Here is a 24391-nt window from a genome sequence, read left to right as displayed (position 1 = left end):
CTTTCCTTCCACTGAAGTCTATTCACCAATGGTTCGGTTCGCTGTATCAGACCCCTAACCAACCTTCTCTTTACTCTTTCCAAATCACTCTGCATTGCAACTGCAATGATATTCCTAAATTCCAAGTAAGTACATGACCTGTCCGTATCTATTCATTGTTGTGTTGGTAAATATTTAACAACTGGCTTTCTAGGGTTGGAGGGTGGAACTTGGCCCTGGACAGTAAGGAATCCACCTGCAATGCAGGCTCTTCGATCCCTGGATCAGGAAGATCCCCTGGAGGAGGGAATGGCAACCCACTCCAGTGTTCTTGCCTGGAGAATCCCATGGACAGAGGAGCCTGGTGGGCCACAGTCCACTGGATCGCAAAGAGTCAGACACGACTGAATGACTGAGCACGCACGTGGTATAAACAGTTCCAACGCCCCTTGCAGGGGCGCGCACAGCACTTTGCTTGCTGTTCTGTCTCATCTCCTGCGAGGCACACACTTCTCTCTCCAAACGGAGGTCTTGCCATCTGCCCCTCACGCATCAAAGTCAGACACACAAAAGCCTCTGGTTTGTTCCCTGAATATCTCAAATTCTCTCCTGCTTAGAGGCTTTTGCATATATCCAGCTTCTTTCTTTTTCTCTTCATCATGCTAACTCCCATTATCTTTAGGATCTCAGTTTAGGGGACTTCCCTGGAGGCCCAGTGGCCAATGCAGGGGACCCTCCCAACACAGGGGACCTGGGTTCAATCCCTTGTCAGGGAACTGGATCCTGTGAGTCTCAATGAAGACTGCTGCTAAGTCTCTTCAGTCGTGTCCGACTCTGTGCGACCCCATAGACGGCAGCCCACCAGGCTCTGCCGTCCCTGGGATTCCCCAGGCAAGAACACTGGAGTGGGTTGCCATTTCCTTCTCCAGTGCATGAAAGGGAAAAGTGAAAGTGAAGTCGCTCAGTCGTGTCCGACTCTTAGCGACCCCATGGACTGCAGCCTACTAGGCTCTTCCGTCCATGGGATTTTCCAGGCAAGAGGACTGGAGTGGGGCGCCATTGCCTTCTCCGCAATGAAGGCTACCTATGCTGCAACTAAAGGTCTCACATGCTGTAACGAATACGTAGCGCAGCCAAACAAATAAATAAAATTTTTAATGTTTCTGAAAAAAAAAAATCTCAGTTTAGGAGAAAAGTCTTCTCCCCAAAATTGTCTTTTTCATCTCTTTAACCTGGATTAGGAACTCTTTCTATGAGTTTCCAAAGATCCCTACACTCTTCCTATGACAGCCCTTATTGCTCCATGATATAATGCTATGTTCCTGTGGGTCTGTATCTCCCACAAAGAGCAACTAGGGAACAGATACTGTGGCTCTCTGGCTATCGTGTGCAGAGCACATGGCACATAGTAGGCACTTTCTGAATAACTGTTCAATGGATTGAAAGAAGAAATTATATTTAATGTGTATGTATGTAGTTCTTCATAAATTATGTACATTTTACATATATGTATTATCTGAAGAAGAGAGGCAAGAATTGTTAGTAGGGAAGACTACAGAAAAATCTTTGCACGTACGGCAAGCAAGGAGCCAAGAGTACCTTATAGGTGTGAATTTATGGACACTGTGGATGGCTCAGTTCCCCCTCAAGAGAGGAAAATTAATTTATAAAGCAGAAGTATAAGTCCATCAGCAGTAGATATACAAATCAGGAGCCAGAGATGTCAAAAAGAACACCAAATTGCTACCTGAGAAGATGCCATGGATGTCACTGGGGGGATGGGAGGAGCCATGATGGACGCGTGAGGGTTTCTGCTGTCTTTTCTGCACGTCTATCTGACCACCGTCCCACCTCAGCCTCAACAGCACAAAAAGACCACCACCAGCAGTGGCGTCATTATCAAATACTGTGATTCTATTTTCACATCTGCTTTATTTTTACTTAATCTGCATAACAATGAATAAGATAGTCGGTACTGTAATACCTATTTTACAGGTGAGAAAAAAATGGATCAGAGAGATTAAGTTCACACAGACAGTATCAGAATTTGCACTCAGGTTTGTAAGATTCTAAAGCTTCAATTCTTCCTTCTCTGCATTACAGATTCTCACTGTCCTTTGAAGGACAAATATTGATTTCGCTCTCAAAGACCCCCATCTAAGGCATCATTTTTGTATCCGGATATGTGTGAATTTCAGCAGCTCATTGAAAAAAAAAAAAAGACTTCAAGACTTGACCCTCCTACCTCAAATACAGTAAAAATTTATCTTAATGTTATTTTGGTGATTTTTTTGGACAGTTTTTGCAATGTTGGTGTCAGCTAAAGTCAAGAAGCATTTTTCTGTAATGGAAAAACATCTCACTCATTTTTCTTTCTCACTGGGTGGTTGGAAGCTGGAGTTTAGAAAGAATATAAAATAGGGAGTATTCTCCCTGGCCTTTTTAAACCTTAGAAGACAGCGAAGCAGGCAGGTAAGAAGAAAGATAACTGATTTCTGGGAACAATTTTAGCGTGGTCATCATAGGAGTTACGAAAGAAAGGACGCCTGGAGAAGCACATTTGTCCTTCCATTCGCAGGACTTATAAGGGAGTTTATAGTCAGGACAGAAAGGACTGCGTCGAATGTCCAAGTTTCTCACGATGGGCACCACGATGGTAGAGACGTGGTCCACTGGCTCGTGGACTCTTGAGTTCTTGGATGGAGCGCTGACTCACTGGACATTCAAGACTGAATTTCCTTGCTTTTATTAGGAGGCATTCTTGATCCCCCAGGATCGGGAAGGGAGGAAATTGCCTGAAAAATAAAACAACATCAAACTCCAAGAACAGGATCAACACGGCCCTCTCCTTCCATTCCTTCCAATTATCATCATGATCAATGCCAACAATACTCATTCACCGATTATCACTGTGTTCAAATATTATATACATAGTCCTTACAGCAAGCATTAGAAATGAACAAAAACAGTATACGTATGGCTGAGTCCTTTCGCTGTTCATCTGAAACTATCACATTGTTAACTGGCTATATGCCAACACAAAATAAAAAGTTTAAAGAAAAAAAAATGGACAAGAACATTTTCATTTCACAATTAAGATAGCTAAAACCCAGAAAGAATTTGTTGTTTTTCCTGGAAATATAACTAGAAAGTGACAAGTTTAAAAAATAATAATTTAATTCTATCCATGTGAAAAACGTATGCCCCTATTTGCAAATGATATGACCAATAAGGAATTAATATCCAACAAATATAAATAGCTCATACAACTCAACATCAAAAGAGAAAAAAACATTAACAAATGGGCAGAAGAACTGAGTAGACATTTTTCCAAACAGGAAATACAAATGATCAACAGGCACGTGAAAAGATTCTCAACATCACTAATCATCCAGGGACATGCAAATCGTAACCACAATGAGATATCACCTCACGCCTGTCAGAATGACTATTATCAAAAAGTCTGCAAGTAACAAATGTGGATGAGGATTGTGGGGGAAGGGGAAGCCTCCTACACCCTACACTGCTGATGGGAAGGTGAAGTGGTGCAGCCGCTGTGGAAAACAGTGCGGAGGTTTCTCAAAGAAATAAAAATAGACCCACCATGACTCAGCAGTTCTACTCCTGAGTATACAGCCCAAAAGAGCCCAAATGCTAATTCGAAGAGATAGATGCACTCTCGTGTTCACAGCAGCATCATTTACAATTGCCAAGACACGGAAGCAATGTAAGTGTCCATCAACAGATCAATGGAGAAAGGACATATAGATATATTCCTATGGATATATTCATATCCACAGATACATAGAGAATATTTACATACAGTATAGATATAGTCACTGGAATACTCCTCAACCACAGAAAGGAACAAAATGTTGCCATCTTGCAGCAACATGGATGGCTTTGGAGGACATTATGCTAAGTGAGGTAAGTCAGACAGAGAAGGATAAATACTGCACGGTATGACACGTGTGGAATCTAGAAAATACAACAAACAAATGAATAGAAGAGAAAAAGAAGCAGACTCACAGATGTAGAGAACAGGGGAGGGGAGGACAGGTTACACAGAGGTGAGGGAGTGGAAGTACAAACCCTTGGGTATAATACAGGCTCAAGGATGAATTATACAGCTCAGGGAATATAGTCAATATTTTGCAATGACTATAAAATGAATGTCATCTTTAAAGATTATATAAAAAATAAAAATTAATTTTAAAAAATGTATGCTATTAAACATGAAATACACTTTCCTCTTGTATTTTTAGGTTAGAATTCTTTTTCAACCTTCATTCCGAGTCTAACATTTGTATGAGCTATAACTCCAGGAACCCCACAAATCATCATCATATGAAAGTTTCTCTCCAATTCCAAAAGTCAGGGACAATCTCAAACCCTAGAGGGAGGGTGCAGATCATGTGAATTGTAAGTCATTTAAACAAACCCACCTTTCTTAAATGACAGCAGTTTGCTTTGAACCACAGGGCTGCCACGGAACAGGCTATGCCCAATTCCAGCAAGGTAAGGACCAGCGTGAGCGACACGAGACCCTAGGGGAAGAGATGCAGCATATTAAGTCCAGTAGAGACGTTCAGAGGAAAGAGAAAGGTCAGCAGGAAACCAAACTATAATACCTACCCTTCATAAAACAGGTCAAAGTGAATCGTAAATTAGATTTAATACACAGCCACACACCAACACTCTATATGAGACTCACCGCCATCTAAAAGCATGTAAAAATTTTTCCTGGAAAGAGAGACACGTCGTACTTCTGTACCAACCCGTGTGAAACAGCTATAGAGGGAAAAAGTGCTGACATTACCATTAACATCTACCAACCGGAAGAGTAGCAAACCCAGGAGATATATTGGCAGCTTGGGAAAAGGGACAAAAGGGACCCTCTCATCAGTTCCTTAATTGCACTTCCTAGAGGCTTAGGCATTTACAGTATCCCTATCAACTAACATAGCAAGCTGAAAAGTGAAACACAAAATTACTGGACTGGTGATCCTTCTACCATCACTGAGGCACCTAGAAGAAACAAATGCTAATCCCTCTGGAGAGAAAAGACTTCCAAAACACACACACACAAAATCAAACCCATGTAAATACAAACTTAGATTATTAAAAACATAATGGAGAAAGTTAGGACTCAAACTACCATGAGTAGTATCAGCAAACAGGAAGATTAAGAGTAAGTCAGAAAAAAACAGTTCACAAATCATGGGAAAATAAACTATTTGGAGGAAAACATTAATTTCTCAGTTGACTGTAGAAGTGGGAGAACATGTAAACACAAACCAAAAAAATACTTTGGAAAGGCTATTAAAAATTTTCCCTTTTAAAATACCACACTCAAGTAAATTCAAAAGGGACGCCGTTCAAATCTTCAGTGAGTCGCTACTTGAAAATCCCAGACCACAGAGAAAATTGTAAATCTCCCAAGTTAGTTTCATTAAGAACACTGTGAAATAAAACTTTTTAAATGCAATCTCTCCGGGGAACATAACAGTATCAGTAGCAGCGTGTGCATGCGTGCTAAGCCCCTTCAGTCGGGTCTGAATCTTTGCAGCCCTATGAACTGTAGCCCCCCAGGCTCCTCTGTTCATGGGATTCTCTAGGCAAGAACACTGGAGTGAGTTGCCATGCCCTCCTCCAAGGGATCTTCCCGACCCAGGGATCGAACCTGCGTCTCATATCTCCTGCATTGACTGGCGGGTTCTTTACCACACTTACCACCTGGGAAGCCCATTAGCAGTAGCAGCAGTATGTAATAATAATCTAATACAGTATGCATTGTGTTAATTACTTATCAAATATTAATTTATATAATCTTTACATATAATACACATAATAATTTAATCTATTACTATCCTCATTTCAATGACGATAAAATTGAAACACAAAGAGGTTATCTTATTTGCTCCTTCAAAGCAAAGCTACTAAGCGGTAGAACCAAGATTCAAATCCAGGCAGCATGGTGCCTGATATATTAGTTAGTTCCTCTATACTTTGGATTGTTGAAGTACTTCATAATTATACATGATTTTAAAAGACATACATTTGAAGAGGCTTCCATGTAAATGCACAAGTCAGGTGGCTGGGAAGACTGACAGTGCTTGAGTAATGAGTCATTGGCAAATAAATTCATGGAGAGAAAGGCAGTCCCGACCAGTGCGATGACGGCAGAGGCGACGTGCGTCCCAAAACTGCTGTCCGCCTGCAAGAGGAGGGGCCACCGTTCAGCACAGGCAGCGCACGCTGCGTCCCCGCGGCCACCGTGCATCTAAACCAACAGCCACTGAAAGGGATTTACATGCCCAACTATAGCCTCGGTCCTGGAAAAGCATCAGCAAACCAAGACGCTCCACCCCAAGACCCAGGGTCTCGGCTGGATTCACCAACCTCTGCTCTCCCACTGCTGGCGGATGCCTTGTTCCTGCTCCTGTGACCATAGAGAAAGAGAGCGAGCGGCCACTTACCAGTGCTTTTGTGGGTCTTCTCCCGGCTAAGACAGATAAAATTCCCGAAACAATAAACTGTTTGAAAATAGGAAGTGAAGCAGAAAAATGAATATGAAGTCTTAATTAGCAAATAAATAGCAGTAGTTGCACAAAACTTCTCAAATTCACATTCTAGAACAAAATTATACTTGATTTTGCTCATTATTTTATACAAGTACAATTTTAAATTGAGTTTAAATTTTGCATAAATGTGTTAGACTTTCATTTTGTTTTGTATCTGGCCTTTTACAGGTTATATGGGTATGCCTAGTTTTACATATAACAATACACATATTCAATGTAATATAATTATCTTTATGCTTGTGTTTACATTAAATGTAAATAATATTTATTTACATACACATGTATATTTAATACCATTCTCATATTCTTACCCAAGCTTCAGAAAATGTGTTTGATTTATTGGACTAGGTGTTCTAAAAAAACCTTTTATACATCTAAATGTCTATATGGACATATCTGCTACTGCTGCTGCTAAGTCGCTTCAGTCGTGTCCAATTCTGTGGACGGCAGCCCACCAGGCTCCGCCGTCCCTGGGATTCTCCAGGCAAGAACACTGGAGTGGGTTGCCATTTCCTTCTCCAGTGCATGAAAGCGAAAAGTGAAAGTGAAGTCGCTCAGTCGTGTCCGACTCTTTGCGACCCCACGGACTGCAGCCCACCAGGCTCCTCTGTCCGTGGGATTTTCCAGGCAACTGTACTCAAATCTGCTAATGTTTAAATTAGTATTTTGACCTACTATTAGTTCCATGAGTCTAATTTTGATAAATGGAATTCTCTACATGTTCAAGGCGTTCTCAAAACTTCAGTCTACTCTTTGCCTCAAAAATCTCACATTTACCAAGCCGCTCCTAAAATTTGAGGGAAAAGTTGCCAAAGTACATTTCTAGTAGTGGTAGCTAAGAAATGATACACAGTCAGTGGCATTTGAATACTTACCATTATAGCCCCCCATATGGGATAACCTGTGTAAACAATCCAGAAAAAGAAGTAACCAGCGGGATGGGACGAGTTTTGTAAGGAACGCATGAGGCCGCACAGAGCCAGAACCACCGCCCCGTTCAGGATCTGGACAGCCTGTGAGAGAAGGGAAAAAGAGAAGCAGGAACGATCACATGCTAGTCCACACCGGGAAGGGATCCTTCTATTTATTTTTGTTTTCTCTTTCCCATCGTGGTTCACTACAGGATACTGAACATAGTTCCCCGTGCTCTACAGTAGGGCCTTGTTTGCCCATCCTACCTATATCGTAATATAACAGTTTGTATCTGCTAATCCCAACTCCCAATTCATCCCCCCAACCCCCATCCCTTTGTCAGTCACAAATCTGTCTGGATGTCTCTTTCTGCTTTGTAGATAAGTTCATCTGTGTCATGTTTCAGATTCCACACGTAAGTGATATCATGGTATTTGGAGAAGAGATCACTTTAATTTTCCTCAAAAAGGAGATATCAGTGTTTGAAATGGTCAAAAAATCAAGCTGAGATTAACTGGGGGAGAGTCCGCTCTGGAAGGCTTCTCTTCCTGCGACGCCCACTGATTCTGATGGCAGCACCTCATCGGCCCTCTCCCCGCCCCACTGTGTCCACCCTCGCAGACTCTCCCTTCAGAAAAGCACAGGGTGAAGGAGGTGACAGACTGGGCGGAAGTGTCCTCCCCGCCTGCCTGGGGCCACAGTGCGCTGAGGTCCGTTCTCCGGCACTGATGGGGTGTCTCCCACCGTGAGGTTATGCCTCTGCGTTTCCGCTCTTCCGGTTTAAAATATACCCCCGTCTTTTCTTAAACCACTTTATCAATCCAGTGATGAGTAACTCAGAAATCCCCATGGAGACATAAACAAGGTTTCCCACGTGCTATTTATCGTCTTGCATCTTAAAGGATGCATTAACTGAGGTTGACTTACCCCGAGAACTTGTAGCACCTCAGGGTAGTTCTGTGACCTACTGATGGGCCGGTGGGCAGAGGTGTCCTCCACCGCTGGTTTCCCCTGGCTGCCTGGGGCATTCCCAGCAGAGGCTGCCCCCAGCTCTGTCTTATCAACTTCTTGGGAGGCCATCTGGGGTCTTGATGGCTGTCAGAGAAAAGAAATCCGAAATGTTTATGTTTTCCCTTTCATTGCTAACTAATAATGGCTTTTTGTTTTCAGTGCAATGAAAGGGTTCCATTTTGTCTAGATATCAAAACCACCCTCGAGCAATGGAGCAGAGGTCTTACACTGTTTATCCCATTTTACGTTGAAGCAGTAGGCATCGTCAGACCACTATACTAGGCCTGGGTACCGCCCCTCACTCTGTCGCGGTGCAGACTGTCCCTTTTTCACTTTTACACGCACGCGTATGTTACGTGGTCCTGCCTCTCTTCCGTCCTGGACATCCGCATACTGAGTGGTCTCACCGAGCAGTGATCTCTCGTGGGAGGAAGATAACATTAGTCACATTCTAGCAATAATGACAGGTGTCGTCTACTGAATAGTCACCGCCATGTGCCAAGCACTGCCCAGTTTCTGTGAATTTAGTAATGTATTTAATCCCGCCAACAACTTCGTGTTGCAATACTATTACCCCTATTTTAAAAATGAGAAAACTGAGGCATAGACAGCTTACACAACTTTCTCAAACTTATACAGCTCGTAAATGAGTTCAGATTCTACTTGAGATATCCACTTTAATGTTCAACGTCTTTTAAGTCATTGCTTTATATAGCAACATACGGAATACACCTTTCCGGACATCAATAAAGCACAATGGATAGAGTTTAAGTACCATGGGGAAGCCAGGTGTAAATCCAAATTTGACCACTTACTAGTTGTATGACCTAGTAGTGGGAATCTCAGTTTTCACATCTGTAAAATGGACATAATTTTAATTTCATATTAACATTGCAAAGTCCAGGCTTAAAAAATATCCATTGGGAAATGTGTATATACTTTAGATAGAATGTTTGACTTGCGAAAATGTATGTAGTGTGGCTTCCCAGGTGACGCAGTCGTAGAGAATCCACCTGCCAATGCAGGAGATTTGGGCTTGATCCCTGAGTCAGGAAGGTCCCCTGGAGAGGGAAATGACAACCCACTCTGCCATTCTTGCTTGAAAACTCCCACGGACAGAGGAGCCTGGTGGGTTGTATTCCATGGGGTTGCAAAGAGTTGGACACAACTGATCACAAACACACACAAGGCATGTGTGTCTGCATGTATGCGTGTCCATGCATACATTTTTCCAAAGAAATAACTACATAATTATGTCTAGCACATTTTCACTATGGCATGAGAGTAACAGTCAAATTCTAAGGGGAAGCCATCCTCATAGTTAAATGTTTAGCAACCGAACAAAAAACCCTGAAGACATTCTGAGCTAAAGGTGGCAACTTTGACAGACAAAAAGAAGAGTGGACTTTCTGTGGAGAGGGAATCTTTTTTTTTAATTAAGTCTTATTGGAGTCTAGTTTCTTTACAATGCTGTTAGTTTCTAGTGTACAGCACAGAGAATCAGCTATTTGTATACATATATCCCCTCTTTTTGGATTTCCTTCACCACAGAGCACTGAGTTCCCTGGACTATAAGTAGGTTCTTATTCATCTATTTTCAAAACAGTAACAGAGACACAGACGCAGAGAACAAACACACGGAAGCCAAGGAGAGGAGTCTGTAGTATTTACCTTGGAGGCTTCAGACCTGGGTCAAGTTATTTTCTCTCAGGCCCATCTCATTACAGTAAAGAGCGCTTATGGTACCCTTCCCGGAGAACAGTAGCCTCTTTTAGCTCAGGCTTGATGCAAGACTCGGCCTTGCACCACACTTCAAAGGAGTCAGTGCCGGTATTTTGCTGGTGGCCTGCAGAGCGTGCAAACCACATCTGGGTCTGTGGCCCCTCGGATTTCACTGTGCTTTCCTGAAGGGTAAGTGTGGATTAGGACACTGGTGTCAGGAGGAACTGTCTTCCAGCTTTGTGATGTTGCTTAATACGTTAGTAGAACCAGAAACACCGGTGGAGACACAGGCAGATGGGTGGGAAGGCTTGAGGATTGGGGGGAGAACAGTTTGCATAGTGAGAAGAGGCCTCACGGGCTCAGCGGGCATGAATTTGAGCAAACTCTGGGCGATAGTGAAGGACAGGGAAGCCTGGCGTGCTGCAGTCTGTGGGGTCTCAGAGTTGGACATGACTTAGCGACTGAACAAGAGACGAAGTCAGATTATAAGAGTAGTGTTGGTAGGGACAGAGTAGAGGGGGTGGGTGGTTCCATACTTAACCCCACGAGGGGACTGCAAATAGGAAAAATAAGGGAGACCCGTAAGGTAATGATTACTCCAGAAAGTAGGTTTCTTTAACCACAGAACCAAGCAGGCTTGCTTGGCAACAAAACCGTGAAACAGAAGCCTAAGACATGCCCCCAACGATAAAATAGAGGAGGCGTGAGGCCCACATCCTGACCAGTGAGCTTGGTAAGTTACGGATCCCTGGACAAGCTCCCTGCACACATGAAAAACAACAGTTTATGGAAAGGTGGCGTTTCAAAGTGACAGAGGCTCCCTGTACTGAGACCTGAAATAATTTCTCCACGGTGCCGTGACTGTCCTAGCCTGACCTTGTAGGGACAAGAAACCTCCCGGCCCAGCCTGGAGGGGGAGCCGACGACGGAAGCGTGACGTCGACTCAAGAATGAGGAAGAAAGGCTCTCTTCCCCTCTCCACTTGTCCTTTGATGGTAAAATTGCAGCCCATTAAAGTTCTCAGGGTGCAGCGCCCTGGCACTCACCTGCTTTAAGCCGCACACGCACCCTGTTCTAATAAACCACCTCTTATCAACCACCGTGCGCTCCCTGAATTCTGTCCGCGTTGAGAGAGAAAGGACTAGAGCTCTTCGGAGGCCCCTCAAGACTCCACCGAGCAGTTTCACTGTCTGGAGTGGGGAGGGTGGTCGTGTTCATTATCACATCCAATTCACGCAGGCTTAGAATGGTTAATTAATTCACAAACTTCACAGATATAAAAATGATGCCGCTTGTAGTTCAAATGCATTTAATGATTACTAGGTAGCAGACACTGTTCTAAATGCTTCACATGGATTCACTCCTTTCCTTCTCACAATACCTGGGTCTTCTAGGTTACTGTTAACCCAATTTTATAGAAAACTATGGCGTAGAAGGAGGCTTGAGATGTGCTTTCGACCCCTGGGTGGGGAAGAATATCCCCTGAAGGAGGAAATGGCAACCCACCTCAGTGTTCTCGCCTGGAGAATCCCCATGGGCAGAGGAGCCCGGTGGGCTACAGTCCATGGGGTCGCGAAAAGAGTCAGACATGACTGAGCGACTAAACAACCAAAAAAGAGCATAGAAACACCCACCAGCTTTCCCAGCGTCACACGGGAACCAGTCGAACTACGTGCAGAACTCAGGCTCTGGGTCTAGTGCGGTCACAGTCCTGCCTGTTCTCCCTGTGAGACCTTACTTTCACCTCCTTTCCCTTTCAGAAGTGTCCCTGTTTAGAAGGCAAATTGTCATCCTAAATGAATAAATGTCCTGAAATCGGTGATGGAAAGATCAGAGCAAAGAGAGAGGGAGGAAGGGAAGATCCCAAACACGATCCCTAGGGAGGTCCCAGGCAGGACCCAAGGGGACGGTGCAGGACAGGGTCCCTGGTCCACAGGTCAGGGCAGGAGTCTGCGAGAAAGAAAGCTCGCAGCCACCTCGGCGAGGTCCTAGTTCTAGAAACCGGAGCCAAGTGGGGAGTTGGTCACGAGTAAGAGCAACAGGGCCCGATGCCATCACCAGAAGACAGGTTGGGAAGGCGGCGTGTGACCCTGGGACGCTGACTGTAGCGGAGCAGGGTCCAGTGCCGGGAGAGCGCGCTGTGCAGGGGCTCTGCGGCCAGGGCTGTGAGCAGCAGACTGCTTCCTGCGCAGCAGTAACAGAGAGTGTCACGGAGGCCGCAGCCACCACTGATGGCGAGCTGGTGGGGCCCGAGGGTGCTCAGGATGGGAGAACACTGGATAGCGGCCCCAGAGAGGTGAGGGGCACACCAGGGGGATGACTGTAGTGAGCCCAGACTCTTGCATCTTCTCACAAGTGGAAAAGCACTAAATGCCTTGACTTGAGATATCTGGCTCTCCTTTAATTAACAACCATCTTCTGGCGTGCAGACTACCTGCCCTCTGCTGCAAAACTTCTGTGTAACTTGGCTTCCCCTCCCTGCTTCCTCCTTGGAGCAGTTCTCTTAGGGTTACTTGAGATGCTGCCTCCAGGGCTTGAAGTGCTAAAAATTCCCATCAAATAGAGCATAACTCTCAACTTTCAGGCTGAGTGTTTTTCAAGTTGACGGCTGGCAATGGAGGCTGGAGCAGGGGTTCTGAAGGAACTCTCTGGGACTGAAGGAAGGGACTGAACACGCAGAAGACCAAATGGGAATCACAAAGAAACGTGGAAACGATGGTAGTAAAAGCTGTGACCTCCCTGCCTCTTATTAACCAGGGCCGCTGCGAATGGAATCCTGAAGCAGGAGCAGAAAGTGCCGTGAAGGAGGGAGAGGAAAAGTTACGAGGAAGCAAAGCTCCCAACAGCGGTTCCTTGCAATGTGCTTGTTTAAATTCGGAGCCGCAGAAAGAGCTCAGGAAGGAAGTTACATAAACAGGAGCTCAGTTATCTCATTTGTGAATTTCAGGTCCTAGTGCCTGAGTCAGGGAACAGTTATCAGGATCAGAGACAGAGAGTACACAGAGGTCTTAGCAATCAAGCTCTTTATGTGCGCGCACAATAAATGATGACAATGAGAAACTTCTCCAGTTCCTTAGAGAGAAGGACTACAGGAAACTGCTTCCCAAAGAAGATTCATAGAGATTTCTTCCCCTGGGGTACAACTTCCCCTAACTACAAGAGGAAATGTTTTCAAGGAGGCTGGCTAGATTTCAGTTCAGTTCAGTTCAGTCGCTCAGTCGTGATCGACTCTTTGTGACCCCATGAACCGCAGCACGCCAGACCTCCCTGTCCATCACTAACTCCTGGAGTCCACCCAAACCCATGTCCATCGACTCAGTGATGCCATCCAACCATCTCATCCTCTGTCGTACCCTTCTTCTCCTGCCCCCAATCCTTCCCAGCATCACGGTCTCTTCCAATGGGTCAGCTCTTCGCATGAGGTGGCCAAAGTATTGGAGTTTCAGCTTCAACATCAGTCCTTCCAATGAACACCCAGGACTGATCTCCTTTAGGATGGACTGGTTGGATCTCCTTGCAGTCCAAGGGACTCTCAAGAGTCTTCTCCAGCACCACAGTTCAAAAGCATCAATTCTGCGACGCTCAGCTTTCTTCACCGTCCAACTCTCACATCCATACGTGACTACTAGAAAAACCATATTTAGGTGCTGGAATATCATAATAAATAAACAAGTTCAAAATTCTAGTCGCCAATTTCCGAAATGAAAAGCACATTTATGTGAGTAAAGTCAACAGTCTAGTTATTCATTTACAAGGGACCATATCAGACTATTTGGAAATTGATGTATTTCTCAAGGCTTATTTGTCTTAATCCAGTTGCTTAATAGCAACGCTTGCATTGTTGGTTTTATGCCATACCCACCTGTGCTGAGATGTGCACATACTTACTGAAATTATGCTCTTCTGGAGGCAGTACCTTTATGTTATTTTAATACCTCTGTAAACTCTCATTGAGGAAAACAATCAGTTAACCATCTAAGGTCTCTGACTTTTGGAATATGTTAAATGTGTTTGCTTCTAATTTATAATTCTGTAAGTTTTTAAGTCATTGCTTGGAAACCGTGCCTTTCCAGAAGTGACATTATTTAGTATAATTTTAAGACAATGAAAGGCTTCCCAGGAGGCTCAGTGGTAAACAATCAACCTGCCAAAAGAAATTAACCTAAATGAATTTCAGGTTCATGTGAACTGGGAAATAATCAGTATTAAATACCTAGTATTAATGTTTGCTTGTTGATCTAACTAATATAGACATGTCTAAGAGTCATTAACATTAAGCATTATGCATAGGTTTAATATAACATACATCTGTTACAGATTTTTCAGCAAGGAAAATAACTTGAGTGAAGAAACTTCTAAGGAAAGAAAATGTATATGAGATAGGAGATTTTAGATAAACTCTATTAAGAATAATTTTGCTTTGGGAATGTCTGCTATGCTTTAGGAATGTCTGTCTAAAATAGTATCTCCACATCTGGGTAACTTGAATTTCTAGGGTTGTGCTAAACCAATTGTTGAAAGGTTTTTGAATAGATAGGTCATTTCCAAATAAAATAAGGTTCATTTCCAAATAAAATAGGATTCACAATGACCTTCGACCCTATCTGACCGAGTGTTCTAAACCCTTTTGATATTTATTGACAAATCCTCTTAAATCAAATTCGAATGAAGCACTTTTGACTTATGGCTAACTTTGGGGTGCTTCAGAGGGCCCCTGATTAGGTTCATTTGGTATATGGAATTACATGGGAAGTATTGTCAAATGAGTGATAAATCTCAGGTTATACTGTACGGCAAATGTTACTAATATAGATATCCTAGAAATTACATAGAATTCCTAAAATTCTGATATGTCCTTGTATTCTAATGAGAAACCGGATGGCTTCACAAAGATTAACAAAAGGACTGAATGAACTGGTGAGTATGCTTATAACTTTTACGGTTTCTATCTGAAAAAATTAGGGGTCTGAATCAGTTTCCAGGTGGAAAGAAAACTTCTATCTTATATCCATATAATGTCCAATAATATACTAGACAGAAGTGGTTAGATTTGACAAAATTCAACATCCTTTCATGATAAAAACTCAATAATTAGACAAGATAGGCATGCACTTTAACACAAGTGACCAGCCCACAGTGACTATCATACACAGTGGTTGAAGAGCTGACACATTTTTCTGTAAGATTGGTAACAGATCACTAATCTTGAGGCCAGTTGCACAATTCAAGAAACTTAGTTAATGCTTATTTTCTTAGCTGTAAAATTAGAATAGTAATATATAAGTCTTGGGGCTGGATTAAATGAGTTGTTGCAACATGTTTGTAACATTGCCTGACACACTGAAGCCTCACTCAGGGATTACCTCTTCATTGTGTGTGTGTGTATATATGTGTGTGTATAGGTATGTGTGTGTGTGTGTGTGTGTGTGTGTGTGTGTGTATGGCTTCCCGGGTGGCTCGGTGGTAAAGAATCTGCCTGCCAATGCAGAAGATGCAGACAAAACACACACACACACACACATATACCAAAGATAGATTCCTATCATGTAAACAACTACACACAACATTTTATTGGCAATAAGATAGCAGCACTTTAAAAGAAATCCAAATGAAAAATACTTTGGCAAAATCTATTTTCAAAAGGATATCACATCCAAAATGTACATTCAATAAGCAGTTGACACGCAGGAAACCATACTCAATACTGTAATGATCTGTATGGGAAAAGAATCTAAACAAACAGAGGATGTATGTGTATAGATAACTGATTCTCTTTGTGGTACAGAAGAAAGTAACACAACATTGTAAATCAACTCAGATTAAAAAAAATAAAAATAGGTTTTTAAAGTGCGAGTGAATAACAAATGGCACGTTGCAATCCTCGCGACTGACACGAGAACTCTCCCCGGAATCAGAGCGATCTTTGTCATTATATGGGTAGATTCTCTCTTTTAGGAAAAAGAAGACAGCGTTATAGGTGGTGATAAACAGTCATCCATTTTAGTAAATTGCTCTACAGTGGCAGGATGATTCCATGTTGCCCACCTCAATTATTTCAAGTGTGGAAGAGTCATATCAGAGATAAAGGAAAATAAGACCTTCAATTTCAGTTAAGGAGGTGGTTACTTAAATTCTAGACTATAAATCTAATTTCCTTCTTTAATAATACTTTTAGGACTCAACTTTACTGATTAATAAAAAGAAAGCCCCCACAAGTTAAAGTATCTTCCAGGGAATTAATATGTTAAATTTTAGTCTCTGGCACATTCACATGTATATTTCTATTTTTTTATTTAAAAAATGGATTTAGAAAACATTTACTGGGAGTTTATATCAATTAAATCCTATTATTATCACTGAAGACATATTGCTGAATCTACTCTATAAAACTAAAAATTTTAAATGGGTATTTATCTAATAGTTAACATTAAATTAATAAGACATCCCTAAAATTGTCTAAAAAATACAACTTCACTGAATCAGGACCTTCACTGAATTAGGAGTTTTACTGATCAGATATCTAAGGAAAGGTTTATACCAATTTTTTTTGTCTGTAAAACCATTGTTTTTCCATCACAATTCATGGTACCAATTTCAAGTTAAGTATGGAGTCAGTCTGACTAGAATTTAATAATCCTAACTCTTCTGGTGTTGTCTTAAAGTCAGCAGTGAAGGGACTGGGATCCAATTTCATTTCATTTTCTGTATAAACTGGCATCAGCCACACTGACTTCCTAAAGAGAAGAGAAACAAAAAGCAGATAAACCTTGAAATAGTTCAAGAGGCAGCATAGGAAATAGCAGGAAGGTAAAACAAGACCTTCTCCTTATCTACTACATTCGGAGTTCTAGAAACCTCCAGACTTATTAGAGTGACCGTGTAAAATACAGGACAAATTTAAGGTTTTCTAGTTGTCCTCAGCATGTCTTTTTATAGCTCTTTATTCTGAATACAGTAAATATTGATGCATTGCTTTGGTTATTAAATCCCTTTACTCTTCTATAAGAAACTAAAGTTTGGCCCTCAGCTTTCTTTTTCAGTTTAAATATTAATTATAATTTTTTTACTTTTTAAAAATTAAGGTAAAATTCACAAATAATAAAACTCACTCTTGAAAAAGTGCACAGTTGCATGAATCTTGACAGATGTATATATCCACGTTAACACCACAACAATCAAGATACAGAACATTTCCATCACCCCAAATGTTCCCAGGTATCAATACCTCTTTGCCATCAGCTGATCTGGTCACAGCCAATCTCTGTTTTCCATCTCTATAATTTGTCCTCTCCAAAATGTCATTTAAATAGAATCACACCATTGATACTCTTTTGTGCCTTATTTCTCTTACTTAGCATAATGCTTTTGAGATTCATTCGGTCTGGACTGTTAGGGGTAACAGTAGTTTCTCATTGCAGCTGAGCCGTCTTCCATGGAATGCCCGCACCTCTAGGAGTTTATGGAGAAGGAAATGGCAACCCACTCCAGTGTTCTTGCCTGGACAATCCCAGGGACAGGGCAGCCTGGTGGGCTGCCATGTATAGGGTCGCACAGAGTCGGACACGACTGAAGCGACTTAGCAGCAGCAGCAGCTAGGAGTTTAACCATTTATGGGTTGGTAGACGTTTAAGCTGTTTCCAGTTTGGGATTATTATGAATAAAGCTATAAACATTTGTTCATCTATTCTTGTATAGACACAGTACTTTCATCTCTCTTTGGTGGGATTGTTGTGTTATAGGTTCAGATTTTCTATACTTCCTTACATTAGTTGTAGCAATATTTTCTAGGAAACATTTGCTTCTCATTCTAATCATTTTGGAATTATAGACATCAAAGTAGTGTCTTCTTTTTTATTCTATCATATTCCTTTTATTCCTAATATTGTATGGCCATGCCTTTTCTGCTTTTCTCTCTCCCTCCTCCAAAACCCTTTGACTAGTCTGTTTTATCAGCTGATTTTGACTTTAATAGGTATGATTTCTGGGTCTGGTGCCTGCGCACTGGTGTCTGAGGCCAGGTCCTGGCTGTCTGTGGACAGAGCCATGTCCAGGGGAGGTTATGGGTTCAGGGGTCTTAAGGCATCCTGCCTACTAGGGGATGAGGCTGTGTGCATTATGTATAGAATAGTATATATCCAGTATATAGAATAGTATATATCCAGTATATAGAATAGTATATATCCAGTATATAGAATAGCATAAGAAGGACCTATTGTATAGCACATGACTGGCTCATTGGAAAACACCCTGATGCTGGGAAAGATTGAGGGTAGGAGGAGAAGGGGATGAGACAACAGAGGATGAGATGGTTGGATGGCATCACCGACTCGATGGACATGAGTTTGAGCAAGCTCTGGGAGATGATGATGGACAGGGAAGCCTGGCGTGCTGCAGTCCTTGGGGTCACAAAGAGTTGGACACGACTGAGCGACTGAACTGAACTGACTATATAGCACAGGGAGTCATACTCAATATTTTATAATAATCTATAAGGGAAAAGAATCTGCAAAAATTATACATATACATGTGTATGTAACTGAGTCAGTTTGCTGTACACCTGAGACTAACAGAACATTGTAAATCAACTCAACTTCAATTGGGAAAAAACTGAAGAGATGTACAGTCTACGCTGTTACACACCATCTGTGGCTGGAACATGGCATTTTCTGAAATTTGACATTTAATCAGAGGCTGCCAACAGTTAAAGAAGAAGCTAATTGCTCTGTGGGACTCACTAGGAAGTCTTACATGTCAGATACAACTTAAAAATCCATGTTTAGTTCCTTGGGATGTACTGAGGACAGTTAAAAATGTCTATCTGCAGACCCCTGATAGAACACAGAAATTTTGAAGGGAAGTTATTTCATATGTCATGAGAAGCTTCTGCATATTTAAACCAAGAAATGGGTACCAGATGAATGTTCTTTGAAATGATCATCATGTCTATTGATTCTCAGTCTTTTTATTAAAGGGTCCAAGAACTTCTTTTTGCCTTTTCATACTGTTCATGGAGTTCTCACAGCAAGCATACTGGAGAGGTTTGCCGTTCACTCGTCCAGTGGATCATGATTTGTCAGAACTCTCCACTATGGCCCATCCATCCAGGGTGGCCCTACATGGCATGGCTCATGGCTTCATTGAGTTACGTAAGCCCCATTAGAGGGCTGTGATCCATAAAGGGGATGGATCTTTACTGCAGCTCCTTATTGCAAAATTCAGGCTTAAATTGAAGAAATTAGGGAAAACCACTAGGCCATTCAGGTATACCTAAATCAAGTCCCTTATGATTATACAGTAGAGGTGACGAATAGATTCAAGAGACAGATTTGGTAGAGAGAGTGCCTGAAGAACTATGGACAGAGGTTTGTAACATTCTACAGGAGGCAGTAACCAAAACCATCCCAAAGAAAAAGAAATGCAAGAAGGCAAAGTGGTTGTCTGAGAAGGCTTTAAAAATAGCTGAAGAAAGAAGAGATGGGAAAAGCAAGGGAGAAAGGGAAAGATATACCCAACTGAGTGCAGAGTTCCAGAGAACAGCAAGGAGTGATAAGAAGGCCTTCTTCAATGAACAATGCGACGAAGTAGAGGAAAACACTAGACTGGAGAAGATTAGAGATCTCTTCAAGAAAACCGGAGAGATCAAGGGAACATTTCATGCGAGGCTGGGCACAATAAAGGGCAGAAAGGGTCAGGATCTAAGAGAAGCGAGAGATAGAGAAGAGGTGGCAAGAGTACATGGAAGAATTATGCCGGAAGTGTCTTAGTGATCGGGATACTCGTGATGCTGTGGTCACTCACGTAGAGCCAGGCATCTTGGGGTGTGGAGTCAAGTGGGCCTTAGGAAGTGTTACTATGTACCAAGCTAGTGGAGGTGATGGAATTCCAGCTTAGCTATTTAAAATTCTAAAAGATGATGCTGTTAAAGTGCTGTATTCAATACATCAGCAAATTTGGAAACAGCTGGGGCCACTGGACTAGAAAAGGTCAGTTTTCATTCCAGTCCCAAAGAAGGGCAATGCCAAAGAATGTTCAATCTACCGGACAATTGCTTTCCTTTCACGTACTGGTGAGGTTATGCTCAAATTCCTTCAAGCTAGGCTTCAGCAGTAAATGAACTGAGAACTTCCAGATGTACAAGCTGGATTCAGAAAAGGCAAAGGAACCAGTGATCAAACTGCCAACATTCTTCAGCTCATAGAGAAAGCAAGGGAATTCCAGGAAAATGTCTACTTCTGCTTCTTTGACTACGCAAAAGCCTTTGTGTGGATCACAACAAACTGGAAAATTCTTAAAGAGATGGAAATACCAGACCACCTTGCCTCTCTGCTGAGAAATCTGTGGGTCAAGAAGCAACAGTTCAAACCAAACATGGAACAACAGAGTGGTTCAGATTTGAGAAAGGAGTACATCAAGGCTGTGTATTGTCGCTCTGCTAATTTAACTTAAATGCAGAGTACATCATGCAAAATGCCAGGCTGGATGAAGCACCAGCTAGAATCAAGATCGCAGGAAGAAATATCAACCACCTTAGATGTGCAAATGATTCCACTCTAATGGCAGAAAATGAAGAGGAACTAAAGAGCTTCTTTTTTAAATTTTTTAAAATTTGTTTATTTTCTTATTGAAGGATAATTGCTTTACAGAATTTCGTTGCTTTCTGTCAAACATCAACATGAATCAGGTCTTGATAAGGGTGAAAGAGGAGAGTAAAAAAATCTGGCTTAAAACTCAACATTCAAAAAACTAACATCATAACGTCCAGTCCCATCACTTCGTGGCAAATAGAAGGGGAAACAGTATAAGTTGTGACAGGTTTTATTTTCTAGGGCTCCAAAATCACTGCAGACAGTGACTGCAGCCATGAAAATGAAAGACACTTGCTCCTTGGAAGGAAAGCTCTGACAGACCCAGACAGTATATTGAAAAGGAAGGACAAAGGTCTTTCACTTTTGCCAACAAAGGTCTGTCTAGTGTAAGCTGTGGTTTTTCCAGTAGTCATGTATGGACGTGAGAGTTGGACCATAAAGAAGGCTGAGCACTAAAGAATGGATGCTTTCAAACTGTGGTGTAGGAGAAGACTCTAGAGAGTGCCTTGGACTGCAAGGAGATCCAACCAGTCCATCCTAAAGGAGATCAACCCTGAATATTCATTAGAAGCTGAAGCCCCAATACTTTGGCCACCTGATGCAAAGAGCCAACTCACTGGAAAAGACCCTGATGCTGGCAAAGATGGAAGGCAGAAGGAGAAGGGGACGACAGAGGATGAGATGGTTGGATGGCATCACCGACTCAATGGACATGAGTTTGAGCAAACTCTGGGAGATGGTGAAGGACAGGGAAGCCTGGCGTGCTGCAGTCCATGGGGTCACAAAGAGTCAGACACGACTGAGCAGCTGAACGACAACAACAACAACTTCCCAAGAATAAGTTTAGAATGAAAATTAGCTGTTGTAAAACTCTATGAAGAAGGACCTAAAAAAAAAGAAAGATTGAGCTTAGAGATGCCAGATAAACACTGCCGCACTATGGTTGGTCCTAAGTCAAACTGTTGTTTGAACTGAGTGTTTCGGGTGTGACCTGAGAGAAGAGAGGGAGCAAGGCCCAAAGTCTTACTGTAAAGTATTTATTGTGCTTTCAGTTTTCAATATTTCTCCCTTTCTGTTCACAAGCATATCCATCTATTCTTTTTTTGTGTGGGGATAAAAATAAGTCTTTAACCAGTTTTGAGGTGTGAGAGCTGCAGCCAGGTTGCTCCCTGGCCTCATCCCAGGTGTAGTGAGGATGTGGCTAGACATGCCTTCCCGTAGACGTCTCCCCTTTCAGAGCCAAGGTGGAGGCTGGCCCAGTACTGCGGTCTTTCTTAGGACTGCGAGTTTCCCTCAGCAATGACCATCAGGAAAGTCTGAAAGACGAGGGTTCCTACGCACAGGTCCTGCAGGGTACTCAGCATATCTAGTAGAAAGGGAAAGAGAGCCCAGACCTGGGGTTCTGCTTTTATTAGGATCCCTGATGGGGGACCCAGGTTTAATGATGAATTTATAGCATAAGAGCAGGAATTAAAGTGGCCAAATGGTCAGTTATTTAAGTTGGCCACAGATGAGGATTGACTCTATCTGCAGTGTGGTTATTCGAGATCTCCATCTTTGAAGTGGATATCTCTGTTATCAAAAGCTTAATGCATTTGCATTATAACGAAATAAAATATAAAAAACCTGCCAGATGCTCACCCTACAAAGATGTACTGCGTAAAATGTAGACCTAGCCTATGCAGAGGGAGAACTGTAAGCTAACTGGGTGAAACCAAATCAAGAGTATCTCATGACAGATGAAAATTATGCACGCTCAGTCACTTCAGTTGTGTCCGACTCTTTGCCACCCCATGGACCGTAGCCCGCCAGGCTCCTCTGTCCACGGGATTCTCCAGGCAAGAACCCTGCAGTGGGGTGCCCTGCCCTCCTCCAGGGGATCTTCCCGACCCAGGAATCGAACCCATGTCTCCTGCATTTCAGGCGGATTCTTTACCTCTGAGCCACCAGGGAAGTCCCTCAATGAAAATTATATGAAACTCAAATTTCAGTGTTGATTTTAGAAAGTCTTACTGAAACACGGACGATCTCACTCAGTTACATGTTATCTGTGGCTGAAAGAAAAGTCTCTCACACTAGCCTGCTGCTGGAAATGACTGAAGGCAAAAGGAGAAGAGGGTGGCAGAGGATGAGATGGCTGGACGGCATCACCGACTCAATGGACTTGAGTTTGAGCAAACTCTGGGAGATGGTGAAGTACAGGGAAGCCCGCTGTGCTGCAGTCCACGGGGTCGCAAAGAGTCAGACAGACTGAGCCACCGAACGACAACACGTTAGACTGAAAATGCCCCAAGGCCGGGCCCTGTACACTCTAGACCTTCATCCCCGCCACCACCGCCCATCTCACGCAGACAGAGACCCTCGCCTGCCTCCTCCCCAAACACACAGGTGTGCACACGGGGAAAGAAAGCAAATACTGATTTGTCTGGGGGTGGGGACGGGACTGGCACGTCACTAGCAAACCAGGTGCCATGACCTGCCTTTCCTGCTGGTGGCGCTGTTCCATAGGGTTGGAAGGCGCCATGAGGGGCTTCGGAGGAGGAAAAGTTGGGTGGACTGTCACTCGCTCGTTTAGCAAAGTGAGCTCCTGTTCCAGTCCTTTCCCTCGAAGCTAAGACTCTTCCAACTATAGATGGATACAACATTATTTTATGGACCGCTAAGATAAAAAAGCTACCAACTAATCTGACACATTTCCTCACTTAAGACTCATTCCAGGCAAATTAAGAGTTCTTGCGGACATTTTAACCCTATCACTCACAGACTGCAAACAAAAGCAAATGTAAACCAAATTAACTGGTTAAAGTAATCCTAAAATATTTTCAGTGAGTCTGACTCTTCTAAAATCACTTCTTGGCTCAGAATCATCATTGTCACATATTTATCATCCTTCAAGCCATTACAAGTATTGATAATGCAATATCTCTTTAAAAAAAAAAAAAAAAGCTCCATTCTTATCTCCAGAATTGCCTGCCCATTGGTGGACCTTAGTTCTCAAGTTTTCATGCTGACCCTCTCTGATCTTACCAGGAAGTGTCAACAGAAAATTTCAGACCAAATTCTTTTTTTTTTTCAGTTTGGCTGCACAGAGTCATAATACTTATGACATGTGGAATCTAGTCTGCAATCAGGGGCTGAACCCAAGCCCCCTGCATTGGGAGCATGGAGTCTTAGCCATTGGACCACGAGGGAAGTCCCCAGACCGAATTCCTCACGGGCAAGTGACCTCAGCTAGAGCACACCTGTTGAACAGTCACCCGTAATGTTATTATAAAGCCCCTAATATTTAGATGAGTCTTAGTATAGGGGCTTCCCTGGTAGCTCTGATGGTAAAGCGACTGCCTGCAATGTGGGAGACCTGCGTTCAACCCCTGGGTCGGGAAGATCCCCTGGAGAAGCGCGTGGCAACCCACGCCAGTGTTCTGGCCTAGAGTTAGTCCATGGACAGAGGAGCCTGGCAGACTTCAGTCCTTGGGGTTCGAAGAGCAGGACATGATTGAGCGACTAACAACAAGATATTTAAAGATATTTTAAGCCAGGGGTTTTCAAACCTTACCAGCATCAGAATCACCTTGGGCTTGTTCTAACACAGGGCTT

The 24391-nt window shown here is 42.7% G+C and overlaps 1 protein-coding gene across 1 annotated transcript in view; it reads right to left on the bottom strand.

Moving 5' to 3' along the window:
- Positions 1–1891: 1891 nt before the first annotated feature.
- Positions 1892–24391, bottom strand: part of MS4A3 (membrane spanning 4-domains A3) — a 74455-nt gene continuing 51955 nt past the window's right edge. Inside the window, exons 5-10 of the mRNA XM_081544599.1 lie at positions 8403–8570; positions 7439–7576; positions 6459–6515; positions 6038–6196; positions 4425–4526; positions 1892–2774 (exon numbers count right to left, since the gene is read on the bottom strand). Of these exons, the coding sequence (XP_081400725.1) occupies positions 2703–2774; positions 4425–4526; positions 6038–6196; positions 6459–6515; positions 7439–7576; positions 8403–8555 (681 nt within the window). The 5' untranslated portion in view covers positions 8556–8570 and the 3' untranslated portion in view covers positions 1892–2702. The remainder of the gene's footprint in view (positions 2775–4424; positions 4527–6037; positions 6197–6458; positions 6516–7438; positions 7577–8402; positions 8571–24391) is intronic.

This window comes from Giraffa tippelskirchi, chromosome 11 (genome assembly GCF_054371585.1).
Source record: "Giraffa tippelskirchi isolate mGirTip1 chromosome 11, T2T-mGirTip1v1.2.pri, whole genome shotgun sequence".
Lineage (NCBI taxonomy): Eukaryota > Metazoa > Chordata > Mammalia > Artiodactyla > Giraffidae > Giraffa > Giraffa tippelskirchi.
The sequence above is the reverse complement of the archived record's forward strand: the minus strand, read 5'-3'. Positions and strand labels throughout refer to the sequence as shown.